Source organism: Dermacentor andersoni, chromosome 8 (assembly GCF_023375885.2).
Source record: "Dermacentor andersoni chromosome 8, qqDerAnde1_hic_scaffold, whole genome shotgun sequence".
Lineage (NCBI taxonomy): Eukaryota > Metazoa > Arthropoda > Arachnida > Ixodida > Ixodidae > Dermacentor > Dermacentor andersoni.
In genome coordinates this window covers 81,469,810-81,483,748 of record NC_092821.1, presented here as the reverse complement: position 1 = coordinate 81,483,748, position 13,939 = coordinate 81,469,810, and the positions used below count along the sequence as shown (strand labels likewise).

At 43.2% G+C, this 13,939-nt stretch overlaps 1 protein-coding gene across 1 annotated transcript in view; it reads right to left on the bottom strand.

The window, feature by feature from the left end:
* Positions 1 to 13,728, bottom strand: part of LOC126538729 (rac GTPase-activating protein 1-like) — a 35,326-nt gene extending 21,598 nt beyond the window's left edge. Inside the window, exons 1-6 of the mRNA XM_050185456.3 lie at positions 13,568 to 13,728; positions 13,203 to 13,303; positions 10,785 to 10,929; positions 8,503 to 8,563; positions 6,692 to 6,813; positions 2,559 to 2,718 (exon numbers count right to left, since the gene is read on the bottom strand). Coding sequence (XP_050041413.1) covers positions 2,559 to 2,718; positions 6,692 to 6,813; positions 8,503 to 8,563; positions 10,785 to 10,929; positions 13,203 to 13,299 — 585 coding nt within the window. The 5' untranslated portion in view covers positions 13,300 to 13,303; positions 13,568 to 13,728. The remainder of the gene's footprint in view (positions 1 to 2,558; positions 2,719 to 6,691; positions 6,814 to 8,502; positions 8,564 to 10,784; positions 10,930 to 13,202; positions 13,304 to 13,567) is intronic.
* Positions 13,729 to 13,939: the final 211 nt, after the last annotated feature.

Genomic DNA, 13,939 nt, shown 5'->3' with positions numbered 1-13,939 from the left:
AGGACCTTAGTGTTGAAGCAATAAACGACAATCTTGTGGGCATCATTAAAGAGTGTGCAATGGAAGTCGGTGGTAACTCCACTAGACAGAATACCAGTAAGCTATCGCAGGAGACGAAAGATCTGATCAAGAAACGCCAATGTATGAAAGCCTCTAAGCTTACAGTTAGAATAGAACTGGCAGAACTTTCGAAGTTAATCAACAAGCGTAAGACAGCTGACATAAGGAAGTATAATATGGATAGAATTGAACATTCTCAGGAACGGAGGGAGCTCCAGGAACGGAGGAAGCCTAAAAGCAGTGAAGAAAAAACTAGGAATCGGCAAGAATCAGATGTATGCGTTAAGAGACAAAGCCGGCAATATCATTACTAATATGGATGAGATAGTTCAAGTGGCTGAGGAGTTCTATGGAGATATATACAGTACCAGTGGCACCCACGACGATAATGGAATAGAGATAGTCTAGAGAAATTCGAAATCCCACAGGTAACGCCGGAAGAAGTAAAGCAAGCCTTGGGAGATATGCAAAGGGGAAAGGCAGCTGGGGAGGATCAGGTAACAGCAGATTTGTTAAGGATGGTGGGCAGATTGTTCTAGAGAAACTGGCCACCCTGTATAAGCAATGCCTCATGACCTCGAGCGTACCGGAATTCTTAGAAGAACGCTAACATAATCCTAATCCATAAGAAAGGGGACGCCAAAGACTTGAAAAATTATAGACCGATCAGCTTGCTATCAGTTGCCTACAAACTATTTACTAAGGTAATCGCAAATAGGATCAGAAACACCTTAGACTTCTGTCAAGCAAAGGACCAGGCAGGATTCCGTAAAGACTACTCAACAATAGACCATATTCACACTATCAATCAGGTGATTGAGAAATGTGCGGAATATAACCAACCCTTATATATATAACTTTCACTGATTACGAGAAAGCGTTTGATTCAGTCGAAACCTCAGCAGTCATGGAGGCGTTACGGAATCAGGGTGTAGACGAGCCGTATGTAAAAATACTGAAAGATATCTATAGCGGCTCCACAGCCACCGTAGTCCTCCATAAATAAAGCAAGAAAATCCCAATAAAGAAAGGCATCAGACAGGGAGATACGATCTCTCCAATGCTATTCACAGCGTGTTTACAGGAGGTATTCAGAGACCTGGATTGGGAAGAATTGGGGATAAAAGTTAATGGAGAATACCTTAGTAACTTGCGATTCGCTGATGATATTGCCTTGCTTAGTAACTCAGGGGACTAATTGCAATGCATGCTCACTGACCTGGAGAGGCAAAGCAGAAGAGTGGGTCTAAAAATTAATCTGCAGAAAACTAAAGTAATGTTTAACAGTCTCAGAAGAGAACAGCAATTTACAATAGGTAGCGAGGCATTGGAAGTGGTAAGGGAATACATCTACTTAGGGCAGGTAGCGACTCAGATCCGGATCATGAGACGGAAATAATCAGAAGAATAAGAATGGGCTGGGGTGTGTTTGGCAGGCATTCTCAGATCATGAACAGCAGGTTGCCATTATCCCTTAAGAAAAAAAGTGTATAATAGCTGTGTCTTACCAGTACTCACCTACGGGGCAGAAACCTGAAGGCTTACGAAAAGGGTTCTACTTAAATTGAGGACGATGCAACGAGCTATGGAAAGAAGAATGATAGGTGCAACGTTAAGGGATAAGAAAAGAGCAGATTGGGTGAGGGAACAAACGCGGGTAAATGACATCTTAGTTGAAATCAAGAAAAAGAAATGGGCATGGGCAGGACATGTAATTACGAGGGAAGATAACCGATGGTCATTAAGGGTTACGGACTGGATTCCAAGGGAAGGGAAGCGTAGCAGAGGGCGCCAGAAAGTTAGGTGGGCAGATGATATTAAGAAGTTTGCAGGGACGACATGGCCACAATTAGTACATGACCGGGGTTGTTGGAGAAGTATGGGAGAGGCCTTTGCCCTGCAGTGGGCGTAACCAGGCTGATGATGATGCGGTACAATAAGGCACATGTTGGTGAGAACAGACAACTAGCAGAAATTATTGAATTTTTCAAAGCCAACATGAGCCAAACACATATCTTCTACTATAATGGCTTACTAGTTTAATTTTTTTACCAATGACAATGTAAATGCAATGCTACTACATGTCAAGATAAACCAACTTGCGAATCAATGCATGTGCGTATCATTATTCGATATTCAATGAAGTATTCATATTCAATTCGTATTCGAAAATTGTGATATTCGCACCCTCTAGTTTATTGATAATGAGAATTCTGTTAAAACCACACAAAGACAAAGAACACAACTGTCGTGTTCCTTATCCTCATCTACTTCACGCCATGAATTTCTTTTGAATGATGACCCACAAACTAGCTCAAACCAAGATTATGCTACCATCTTCTCTTATAAGGTCATTCCTTTTCCCGATTAAACATTGGAAATGTCTTAAATGTCACTGAAAGTATGCAAAAAATATTGAATGGTGCCAAATCAACTAAAGGGCCCATCAAGGTCCATGCTGAGAATGTAAATTAATTTTAAGAAGCGCAAACACTAACCTTGGACTTTTTTTCAACCGGCGATATGCCTTCAAAGAAACAGTGCCGCCGCTTGCCCTGTGAGCGGCGCATGCTGAAATCGGCAGAATCATCGGTGACGTCCAGGTCGTCTCCGGAAGGTGAAAGCACAGAACCTACGGACTCGTCAATGATGCTCAGCCTGAAATACCAACATTAAAGAGCATCTTCATCAACTTCCACAAACTAGCTGCCTTTATACAACCTCCACAGTTGATTCGGGTACCAATGTGGAGGTGGCTAAGTTAGGCAGAGATAGATTACGTATGCCTGCACTAATATTTTTAAAAATGCTGTTCTTGCAAAGCTGGGTTCTACGTTGGATAATTGTAAGCAGTATCTTCACAGTAAAAATGATCCCACAGTAAATTATCACTGCTAGGCAGACTCCCAAGGTAATGAGCTCTGAAAGCAAATTTAACCAAGGCAGATATACATCCATCGTGTAAAGGATGCAACTACTCATCTACTACAGCGATAGAAGTCCACACAAGACAAAGTGTTCACAGGAAGGTGGACACATAAAGCGATCAACGAGAAAGCTTCAGCCTGGACAACAACATTTCGACAAAGAGGCTCATCTTTGTCAGAGCAACAGCTCAAGGAGTCTGCTTGCGTTCTTACAAAATTGAAACCTTTCCAGACACATGCTGATCTGAGCAAATCATCCATCAAGACAGTGAAGCTGTAGAAGAGAGTTCTTGCATCCTTTGTCGAAAATACTAGGAGTCTGTCTGCTGGCAATTCTTAGGGATGATTCATCATTGACGCCGCCTGTGAATTCTTGCAGATGCCCTGGTCGTACGCCCCCTTCGCGTTTCTAACACAGGCTTTGTTGTCGGACCACGAAGTCAGCTTTCGCAGCCACAGCCATACGGCTTCCTAGCTAGCTAACAACCTCCTACACGGAGTTAGTAAACATGACACAAGAAACAAAGATAACAGATTACTGACTAAAATAAACTGCGCAACGAAGTTCATATCTATTCGAGTAACAAGGTAACTTATTTCATAATCATTGATAATTAGTATTAATTACGCTCCAATGCATATGTTGGAGACAGATGAAGGCTGCATTGATGACTGTTCCCCGACATTTAACAGCGAGCACGCCGCCACCAGAAAACTGTTGTGGAAGACCCCTTGACAGCACTGTTGTAGAAGTTGTTAGGGTAACTTGGCTCGACTGGCAAAACAACCCAGCAAAAACACATTGTCCATAGGACATCTGAATCGTGTTCCAATCTCTACGCACCATTTCAGAGACAAAACATCCACAAGATGTCCATTTTCGGATATTGTGATATGAACACCCCAAGGATATAGCACATGTACATTTTTCAGCACACATGCGGATATTTGTCCTCTAAGAGGCTTTGTCAGAGTCTCCTCGTAACAGAATTATGCACATTTTCTCGCGTGTCCTAAATACGATCTGAAGCCATCATGTCTGCTGCAATTTACTTTGGGAACTTCAGCAACTTCAATAAGCCACTTGCCTTTGGCGGAAGGCCTAGAAAAATTAGGAGTATAGTACACTTCTGCAAGCGAGTGCATGCGCGCCAAATTTGTACACACAATGCATCTTCTTCATGCATGGGCAGCGACTGAAATGCGATAGTACTAGGAGTGCGTGGCTGCCGGCACTTCCTGCGCAAACAAGAATTGCTGGCAGCCACGTCAATTGTCAAACCAATCCAACCAATCGTCAAAACGATTGCAGTGCCTGCATATTCAGTGGTGGGCCTTGCACCCAATATACAGAGTTTTGGATTAGTTGTTCTGCACATTCCGGCCCAGCTACAACTATGGGAACACCACGAGTAGTGCGTACTCCTGAGGATGAAGCTGCCTACCATGAGTCAGTGAGAGTTGGCTCATGAACGGGCTTGTCGTCGTACGGCCAACCCTGAGCTGTGCACCAGAGATGCAGAGTTCAAATGGCAACACTCCTAACGCATGCTCACCATGTGAAGCATGCAAAAGCGAAATTGAGGTGAACTAATGGTGAAACAAACTGCTAGTGAAGTTTGACTTGCTCTTCTTGCACTTAGTCACACTTGGTGTAACTAACACAGCTTTGCTGTTCGACCACCTTCATGGACTGGATGGGGCGGCAATATTTTTTTTTCTACTTTGGACGCAAAGAAAGTGAGCACACGTTCGATTTGGAGGTGTGTTTGAACTGGGGAAATATTGACACGTGTGCTTGCGTATCTTTCTCGGGACACCGCCTTCCACCGGCTAACAAATGTTAAAAGTTATCGCTCAGCGCAGGACGCGCCCGCATGTATCGGATGTTTTTCTAATGTTATCAATGGTTCTATCTGTTGTCTGTTGTCACTGCACCTTGCGTAATCTGACTGTATGCGTGACGCGAATTCCATAGCACTTTCTGGAAGACATGCAGCTACCAGCTATTACTCTGGAACCTTCGGTGACTCATGTATAAAAAAGCCGATGTGCTTGACCAGCTGATCAGGTTTTTGATGATCGCTGACTGTGTTTGCCGCTATCGCACTTTGGGTGTAGCCCGTCTTTTGTGGGCACAGGTTCACCCAATAAAGAGTTAGTTTTGCTACCGAGTCCTTGACTGTCACTGCTACATGACAATACCACCAAATGAATCAGTGGTGCGTTTCGTTTTTTTCGTTTCATCTCATTTTTTCATTTTAATTGTATCCACTGGATGATTCAATCAACTCCGTCGGTCTCATCAGGGTTGAATTAACGGAAGTCAACTGCATTAAAACCAACTTTTTTACCCACCAAGTGCAAACAATCTTGAAATTAAATTGTGATCACCTAGGGTTCTTTAATATACACACAAAGCACAGTACACGTGCGTCCTTGCATTTTGCCCTTATCAAAATGCAGCCGTCAGAGCTTGGATTCAAACCCACGACCTCGTGCTCAATGCCACAGCGACCGAGTAACTGCAAACAGTTTTGTAAACATTAATCCTGTAGTTCCATACAGCAGCTGCCTGGCCACAGACAAGCACTATGCGATTGGGTTGGCCAGCAAATTGGAATTGTATGAATACCCTGCAAATAAATTTGAAAGGCTACCCTGTCAGTGTAAACCAATAGGTTGCTCTTCAGTGTCCCATTAAAGCAACAATAAAGTAAAAAAAAATAATAATTTCGCCGGTACTAGTAAATTACCCTCCCACAATACCAGATACACCACTCTTAATGCCAGAAGAGGCTTGGCAAGCCAGAAAAGGCGCATGAAGAAAGAACGGGTGGCGACACCGCCGGGAAGTTCCTGCACCAGCTAGTCATGATGGCATGCATTTTAACAGCGTCTGCTAGAGCCTCGTTAACTGCTCATCGGTAAAAATGGACTACATTGGGTTCTACAGGAGTGAAACATCGAACACGGCAAGTTTAGAAACTTTCACCGAGCCAACGTGGCACAAATACAATAAAAATACTTCGAAATCTGCGACGATTCACTGATGTACGATTGCTGGGATTTAGGCATGAAATTACAAAAACTGAACTTTCACCTTCATTTTCAATGAAGGTCAAATCAGTAATCACTTCACTAATCAATATCATGAAATTAATGCAAATTTGTTTGAAAGGATAATTTATCGGGCTAAGCTGGGTTAGTGGTTCTCCATAGCGTCTCTAACAAGTTGCTACACAGCGTCCTATTAAGGTGTCGTACCTGCTGCCACTTTTTGCTCCATCCAATCGCCATATCAAGGTGAAGAAAACAGTTTCCGAGCTGGTTTTCTCCTCGAAAAACTAGCCACTGGCGATTTAAAGGCCACAGCTCCAGATTTCTATCGCTGCTCCAGTGACAGTCTAAAATAAATCGGGGAACTTCTAATGTCTACACATTTTAGAAAAACCCTGCGGACACCTTACTCATTGTTTCCATCGAATACAAGGGACCAGTTTATACGACAGTATTATGAATTAAAAAAAAAGAAATTGGCACGCCAGGAAGAATTTTGAAATTTCATGAGCTTTTACAAGAAAGAATATGGGATGTTTAAGAGGTTAAATGTTATTTTGTCAAGACACTGTTTTCACCTGAGCGATGGGATACAATACAAGGCATTTCAATGCACATGTTTAAAATGGTCTTTCTTAACTAACCTGGCTGTGGGATCCTGCAGTCCGTTGTCAGCAGGCATAAGAATCGAGAGCTTCTCGGCTGTCTCATCGCAGATTTCAGCATTGTTGGCAAGGAGGTCGCGAACCTGATCCAGCTGGCGTTGCTGAAAAAGGTTTGCCAAAGGAAATGTTGGCATGCATTTCACGAGAAAGAATGAAACAGTTTAAACTTAGACATTCTTCAGAGCACCATTTTACTAGATTTTTCAGTAAATGGTTCATCAACAGAAGAGAAAATGGAGGTCAAAGTAATGGTTTCGAATTTTGCGCCAAAATCCAGTGTCTGCACGTCAATGCGACAAAACTGTTTTCCGAGTTTTCTTGTATTTCAGCGGCTGTAGTGTAGTAAACGTTCCCCAGACTAGGCAAGCACAGTCTTTGGCCGTTTTACAATTACAATGTGGACAGTCTTTACCGCCAAGAACTTAAATAGGCTTGAGCAGGTGCCGTTGAAATCCACCTCTCTGGCGGCTGGTGTGGAAACTTCAAGGCGGCATTGTCACAAGTCTTTCGTTTTTACACCTTTTCTGTCTTGCCAAAGCCACTTCTCCCTGTAAGAGTGATTTTTTTTTGGTATTGTAGAATAATTTAGTAATACAGTTCAAATTCTTGTTATCTTTAGTGTCCCTTTAAGGGCCTGATATGAGCTCAGTCATTTCTGACCGAAACTGCCTTTTTTCAATTTTAATAAACCTACGGTTCAAATTCTGGACATTGACAGATTCCGCCTTATTGTCAGATTCACCTATTGTCAACTTCGATTGGCCAAAGCAGGTCCAGAGGTCTGCTATGATCTCTCCAATTGGCTCAAAATGCTACCATTACCAAAGTTGACATGATGGCAGAATTTGACAGCGCCCAAAATAACATCCCTGCCCCATCCAATATATTTTGGATCTGTAGCACATTGAACAGTTTTGTAGTTACCACAGAACGAATGAAACGGCCGATGGTGCAAGACCATACCCATAGAACTTGGGACTGGCCACAGAGGAAGTTTTGGGAGGCAGTTTACAAATCGGAGTTACAAAAATCAAAGACCGCTTTTCAGAATTTTTTCCAATAAGTGTTGGCCATTAGGGGCCTTAAAGGGGCCCTGAAACACTTTTCTAACTAATCATGAACTCGCCTCACTATTAAAGGATGTCTTACAAATCTCATGCTGCAAAACATTTTTCGCATCCTTCAACTATAAGTGGAGTTATTGCACCAATACCCGGCTTTCCCTTTCGTCTCCACTAGTGCACTGGAAGCTACAGAGCAAAGAAGCCAAGAGGGCAAAGCCCTAGCCAAAAGTTGAGCGTCTCGGTAGTGAAATGCAGCGAAAGGGTTCATCGCAGCAGCCCATGGTGGCTGCACTAGACTACGCTATGCAGCACCCTGCTGCCATCTTGGAGGTCATGTGCAGCGGAAAGATTAGACGATTCTTCTGCCTTTCTGAGATCATAGATATCTATAGATCTTTCATTAACTCAATATTACCAATTATGTATTACTGAGAGTGCTCTTGCAATCACGAAATTGCCTAATAGCATTGTTAGGTTCAGCTGCTTTCGACAATGCTACATGGTGACATTGCAGAAGAAAGAGCAAGCGATTTTTCGCTGTTTTTGACAGAAGATTACAAATTCCCTGCTATGTGCAGTGCAGTAACATTTCTACCACATGGTCACAGCAGCCTCTACGACAAATCGGCAGTGTTTTCTAACTGTTCAAAAACCACGTCAGGTACCCTTTAAGAGACCACACATGCACAGCATGTGCCATTCTAATGTTTTATTTCAGAGCTTTACCTTTTGCTGCGACTCTTCTTCGCACCTTTCTCTGCGCAGCAATTCTTTGCGCAGCACTTCCCTGCATGAAATAAAGAGTTTTACAGTTAGCCAAAGGGCTATTTCCATGCGTATGGTTGTACGTGGTATTAGCGTCGGTGAATGGAACGCAAGAAAGTACAGAGATCACACTGTGTGGATAAAGCAACACACACTGAAAAGGACAAAGAGAGTGTTGCATTTCCTTGTGGTCTCTCCACTTTTTACTGTTCAGCGTCACCCACACAATATAATAATTCAGTAATGTGGCAAGTTAAGACGCATTTCCTTTCCACCACTTTGTTGTGGTGTTGCCACGATTCTGGATGGTATGCTTTCATCCTTGGCAACAAGGAACAAAGCAATGTACTAAACCTTTATCAGGGTTGTAAATCATAAGTTTTATTTTGTATTTCAACACTCATGTTGCATTGTTTCGCAATAGGTTGGTTGGGCTTTCCTATCGCAGAAGCGCAGAGGATTAACACCACCCCAGTGGCTCGGCGGCTATGGTGCTGCGCTGCTAGCATGAAACACGGGCTGAGCAAGAGCTGAGCATGGGCTTGATCCCAGCCATGGATACTACCTTTCAGTGGGGGCGGAATGAAAAAAAAAAAAAAAAAAACTTGTGTACTTGGATTTAGGTGTGCATTAAGAAACGCCAAGTGGTCATAATTATTTCAGTCCTCCACTGTGGTGTCTCAATCAAACCGTGGTTCTCGCACATAGAATCGCACATTTTATTATTAAACATCGAAACACACCTTGTGGCTGCTCAAGCCACCACAAATACGCTAGATAAGCTTTATACCGCTTTTTCACCAAATGTTTAGAACGTTCTAACTATACCTTGACAGGCGAGAGAACATAAACAACACTGGTTAAGAATGATGGAGTCTCTTGACATTTCTCCTTGAAGGGGCACTAAAGGCAAATACTAAGTAAATGTGGACTATTAAAATATAATTCCAGAAACCTTGTAGCGCTCGTCTCGTGCCAAGAAAATACCTAGTTTGTGAGAAAATTGTGTGTGAAGGGTTCGCATACCTTTAGTGCAATTCATAACGCCCACCCCTGAGCGGGGAGTGGCGATGTTGCATATGCCATCACCGCTTTTTAATGCCGTATGTTAGTAAAATGGTGCCAAACAGATGGCGCTATGGTTTTCTGCACAAAACACAAACGCACAGCCATGGAGAAACTAAGCCAAGACAGGGCAGGGCGTTGGATTAGCCGTTGCAGCTGTTCTTGGTCAAGTGACATGGACAGCCCAAGAATCCCGCGACATCACAAGGGCGTGGCATTCTCTGCTACTTGCAGTTCGTGCAAGTTTCACGTGCCAGCAAAACATTATGCGATAATGAAACTACTGAAACGTGAAAGTGCGGGCGCCGCAGAGCGGAGAAAATGAAACCTTTTCACCACCTGCATCATTGTCAATAACATCAATGAGTTCATTTTTCTAAAAATGAAACGAAACTGGACAAGTAGCATTTTCTTTCGTCTTATAATGTAATACAACTATCCTTTTATTACGAGTGGTTGAGTAGTAGTGACAGATTATAATGGGGAGTGTCTTTGGCATTGGGCTAGTACTTGAATGTTCCAGAGGAGTCTAATTGTGTCCTGGCCATTTACCTCCATTTCTCAATCACTAAAGCTCTGTTCGCGATAATCTGATGCCTTAGATGTTCGAGCATGAATACCACTTTAGCCTGACTTAATATTTGTCTTTAGTGTCCTTCTAAACGAGATCGGCTGCTTGATCTGGTTCATCCTAAACTGCTTTTCAGTCAATTAAAAATACCTCGATCAATTTATTGATTTGCTTCATTGCCTTAGAGCAACGCTGGGGATATGTGAAGAGTTGTAACAAAGGGCTCTAGATTATTTTGGAGAATGTAGGATTCTTTAACTAGCATAAAACTAAGTACATGTACGTTCACTGATTTAGCCACAATTAAGATGTGGCCACTGTGGCCAAGAATAAAACCCATGACTTCAACAGTGGAATGCCGCAGTTACTGAACTACCACTGCAGATTAGAAAACTGAAAAAAAATATCCCACATTCAATACAATGTTCCCAGTCGGTTCTGCGTTTTCTTTCCCCTACCCTTCATACTAGACATGAAAGTTTCGTAGTGGTAATGGGCTACTATGATGGGTGCATGCTTTCAATGATGTACGTCTGCATGCTGTTACACAATATTCCGATGCACAAGTCACCTCAGTGACAGCATCACATGGCAAGAAAACGCTTACTTGGTGTGGGCAAGGTTTCGCTCAAGTTCGATGTTCGTTTCGGTCAACAAAGCAACCTGCTTCTTGAGCTCAGCGTTTTCGACGATGGCTGCATGCCACTGTCTGCGGCATACTTCCTGGTTACGCACAAATTCCAACATTAGTTCTGGAAAATGCAGAACAAAATAACTCTCAGTCAAGCAGCAAGTTAAGAGTCCATTGTAAAATTATTGCCCTCTCATGAAGAAAAAGCAGCGGTAAAGATACGCCTTTGTAACATGCTTTTCGCACAGCCTTAATTTACACTAATTTCCCCATTGGAAAACGTTGCGAAATTTTAGGCCATGCGAAGTTTTTACGGAAGAAATATGGACACTACGCTAAGAATTAAGAGATCGTTTTGCCAGCTAGCTGTGCTGGCTGTAACCCATAAAATGTTGTGCATTTGATTTACTTCGCTGCACAAGCTCACATTATGTCAGGAACAAGATTGTGCGTGCAGGCACACCAACAGATTTTGAGCAGGCAAGCTGATGCATCCCTCAGATGACAAGTGAAGCACAAGATGTATGCAAGAACATGCGAGAATGAAGAGGTACCTAGAGGGTTAAACAGATGACAGTGTTTGAAAGAGGAAGAAACAGTAAAAGAAAAAAAACCGCACAAAGGAGTTCTTGGGGCCCAATTGAGCTGTACAGTAGACCTTGAAGTTTAGTAGCCGTAAATATAAGTACTTGATTCACAAACAATTGCGGCCGCAAAACCATAGGATTTCACAGTATCAGCCGGAAACATGACGAATGCCACATTCTGTGTGTGCAGTGTGGAGAAGGGGCAATGACAACCTCCCCGTGAATTCCTGAAGGGGCCCTGAAACACTTTTTGAACATAGAAAACCTTGCTGATCGGCCATAGAGGCTGCTGTGAACATGAGCCAAATATGACCGCACTGCATGCAGCAGGAAGTTGGCAATCTCATGTCAAAAACAGCAATAAATCACTTGCTCTCTCTTGCTCTTCCTTCCGCAGTGTCATCGCAAGCAGCTGGACCCACCAACACTAATGGCTGATTTCGCAATCGCGAGAGCATTCTCAATAATACACAATTGCAAGTTTTGATTTAAATGAGATACATACGCCTCAGAGTTATCAAAAAGGCAGAAAAAACATTAAATTTTTGCACTGCCAGTCAAAACATGACAACTGCACAAAGCTGTATCTGCTGCGCGTGGCCTCAGAGATATACACGGCGTGCTGCGTAGAGTTGTCCACTGCAGCCACCACGGGGTGCTGTGACGAGCCCTTTCACCGCCACGACATTCAACTTTTGGGCAGGGCTTTGCTCTTTCAGCTTCTCTGCTGTGCAGCTTACAGCACGCTAGCAGAGACAAAAAGAGAAAGCCGGGTATGGGTGCGATAACTATATTTACAATTAAAGAATTCGAAAAAGTTTCGTGGCACGAGATGCTAGAGACAGTGTCCTTTAATAGCAAGGCCATTCTAGGATTAGTTAGAAAAAAGTTTCAGAGCCCCTTTGAATGCAGATTTCTGCGTCATAGCAGTCTCCAGTAGACACTCCAGACAACTGGAGTAAATGCAAGCGAGTTACGGCATTGGTAAAGATGAAGGACAGTGTCATTTTGCAGCCCCATAAGTGCAGCAGAGTTGTCAGAATCAAATGCAATACAAGCACAGTTCCATCGGTTGTAGTCGTTAACTTTGAGAATGCTACATCAGGCATGTCATTGTAGTGTATAAATATAATATAAAATTCCACTGCACATAGGTCAAGGGTTTCACAACCTGATACTGGCAGTCAAGTTATTTTATAGCTACATTGACAAAAAGTCTATAAGAACTTCTGCATATGCCCTTATGGCACATCAAAAATGCATGCTAAATGACCCTTAATTTGCCTGTAAAGCTGAATGCAAAGAATCCAAAAGCTTTTACAGAAGTGGTTTTGAAAGTGCAAATAAGTACTAATGATTTTTCATATTAAGAAGACTTTATTGTCAACAAAAATGTTTCTAGCATGTGCTGCTGCACCTAAGCACACCTAAGCATTGTGTATGGGCAGGTAGATATAAAGTAATAGACCTTATATTAAATACGCGAGTTGGATGCGAGGACATAGGACAATACACGACACTAGAACAATGTCACTCTACGAAAGACACACAAGAACACACGAAATACAATTTGTGCCAAAGAACGAAAGTGTACATTACGGTCTGAGAAACGACGCGAACAGTTAACCGTATCCTGCGCGGTCACGTCGGCTGTGTTAAATACCACGTTGACGCCCTTTAGCTTCATAGCAGTTTAACTCATACTTCAACGGCCACTTCCCGATTTACTACATGGTCAGCTTGGCATAAGCGCTGTTCTTAATTAAAGCTGGCCACTATCGGCTGAAAAAAAAAAATAATAACGCACCTTCGGTTGCGGTGTCGGTATACGCGGTATGCCGTCGACAGAGGTCGTCAAACTGGGCGACCAACGAAAGCTGCGGATCGCCTGGTGACACGAACATGGCCCTGGAAAGAAAACAAGCGCTCGATAACGCAAACTCGCGCCCCCTACGCCCTACAGAATCCATGGATAACAAAAATTACGCTCGGACTGCTATGACCCCCTGCAGCTTGAGTTTAATGCTTCGCAAAACGTGAAATCTGGGCTCTTAACAACCTAGCAACGAGTTCCGAGGGACAGCACCAAACAGTCAAATAACAGACTCTCCCGTAACGGGCGAAACCAAGGCACAGCCGTGTCGCTCGCCTACATCAGCAATTCAAACGCACCTCTGCTTTTGGACCTCGGGATTCCTCGAAGAAATGAGCCGATGCTAAGCAACAGTGGCGAGCTAGAAGCGCTGAAACAAGAAGTCGCCACGGTTTTCACAGGTCGTCATTTATATCAACCGCCGCATTCTCCTCGAGCTCACAGTTAGGCCGTTTCAGTCAACCGCCGCTGTGTGGCAGGCCAGCAAGTGTGATCTTCTGAGCTTGCGAGGATTGTGCAATTGCCCAACAAATGACACTACGTTCTTTTTTTCGTTTTTATTTTCTCAGCTAAGATATAAACTAGAATGTAATCAACGTTACTAGAACCAGCAACTCAGTTTCACAGCTCAGCAGAAAACCATTTCCCGAGTGGTGATCGCTGGAGCCAGA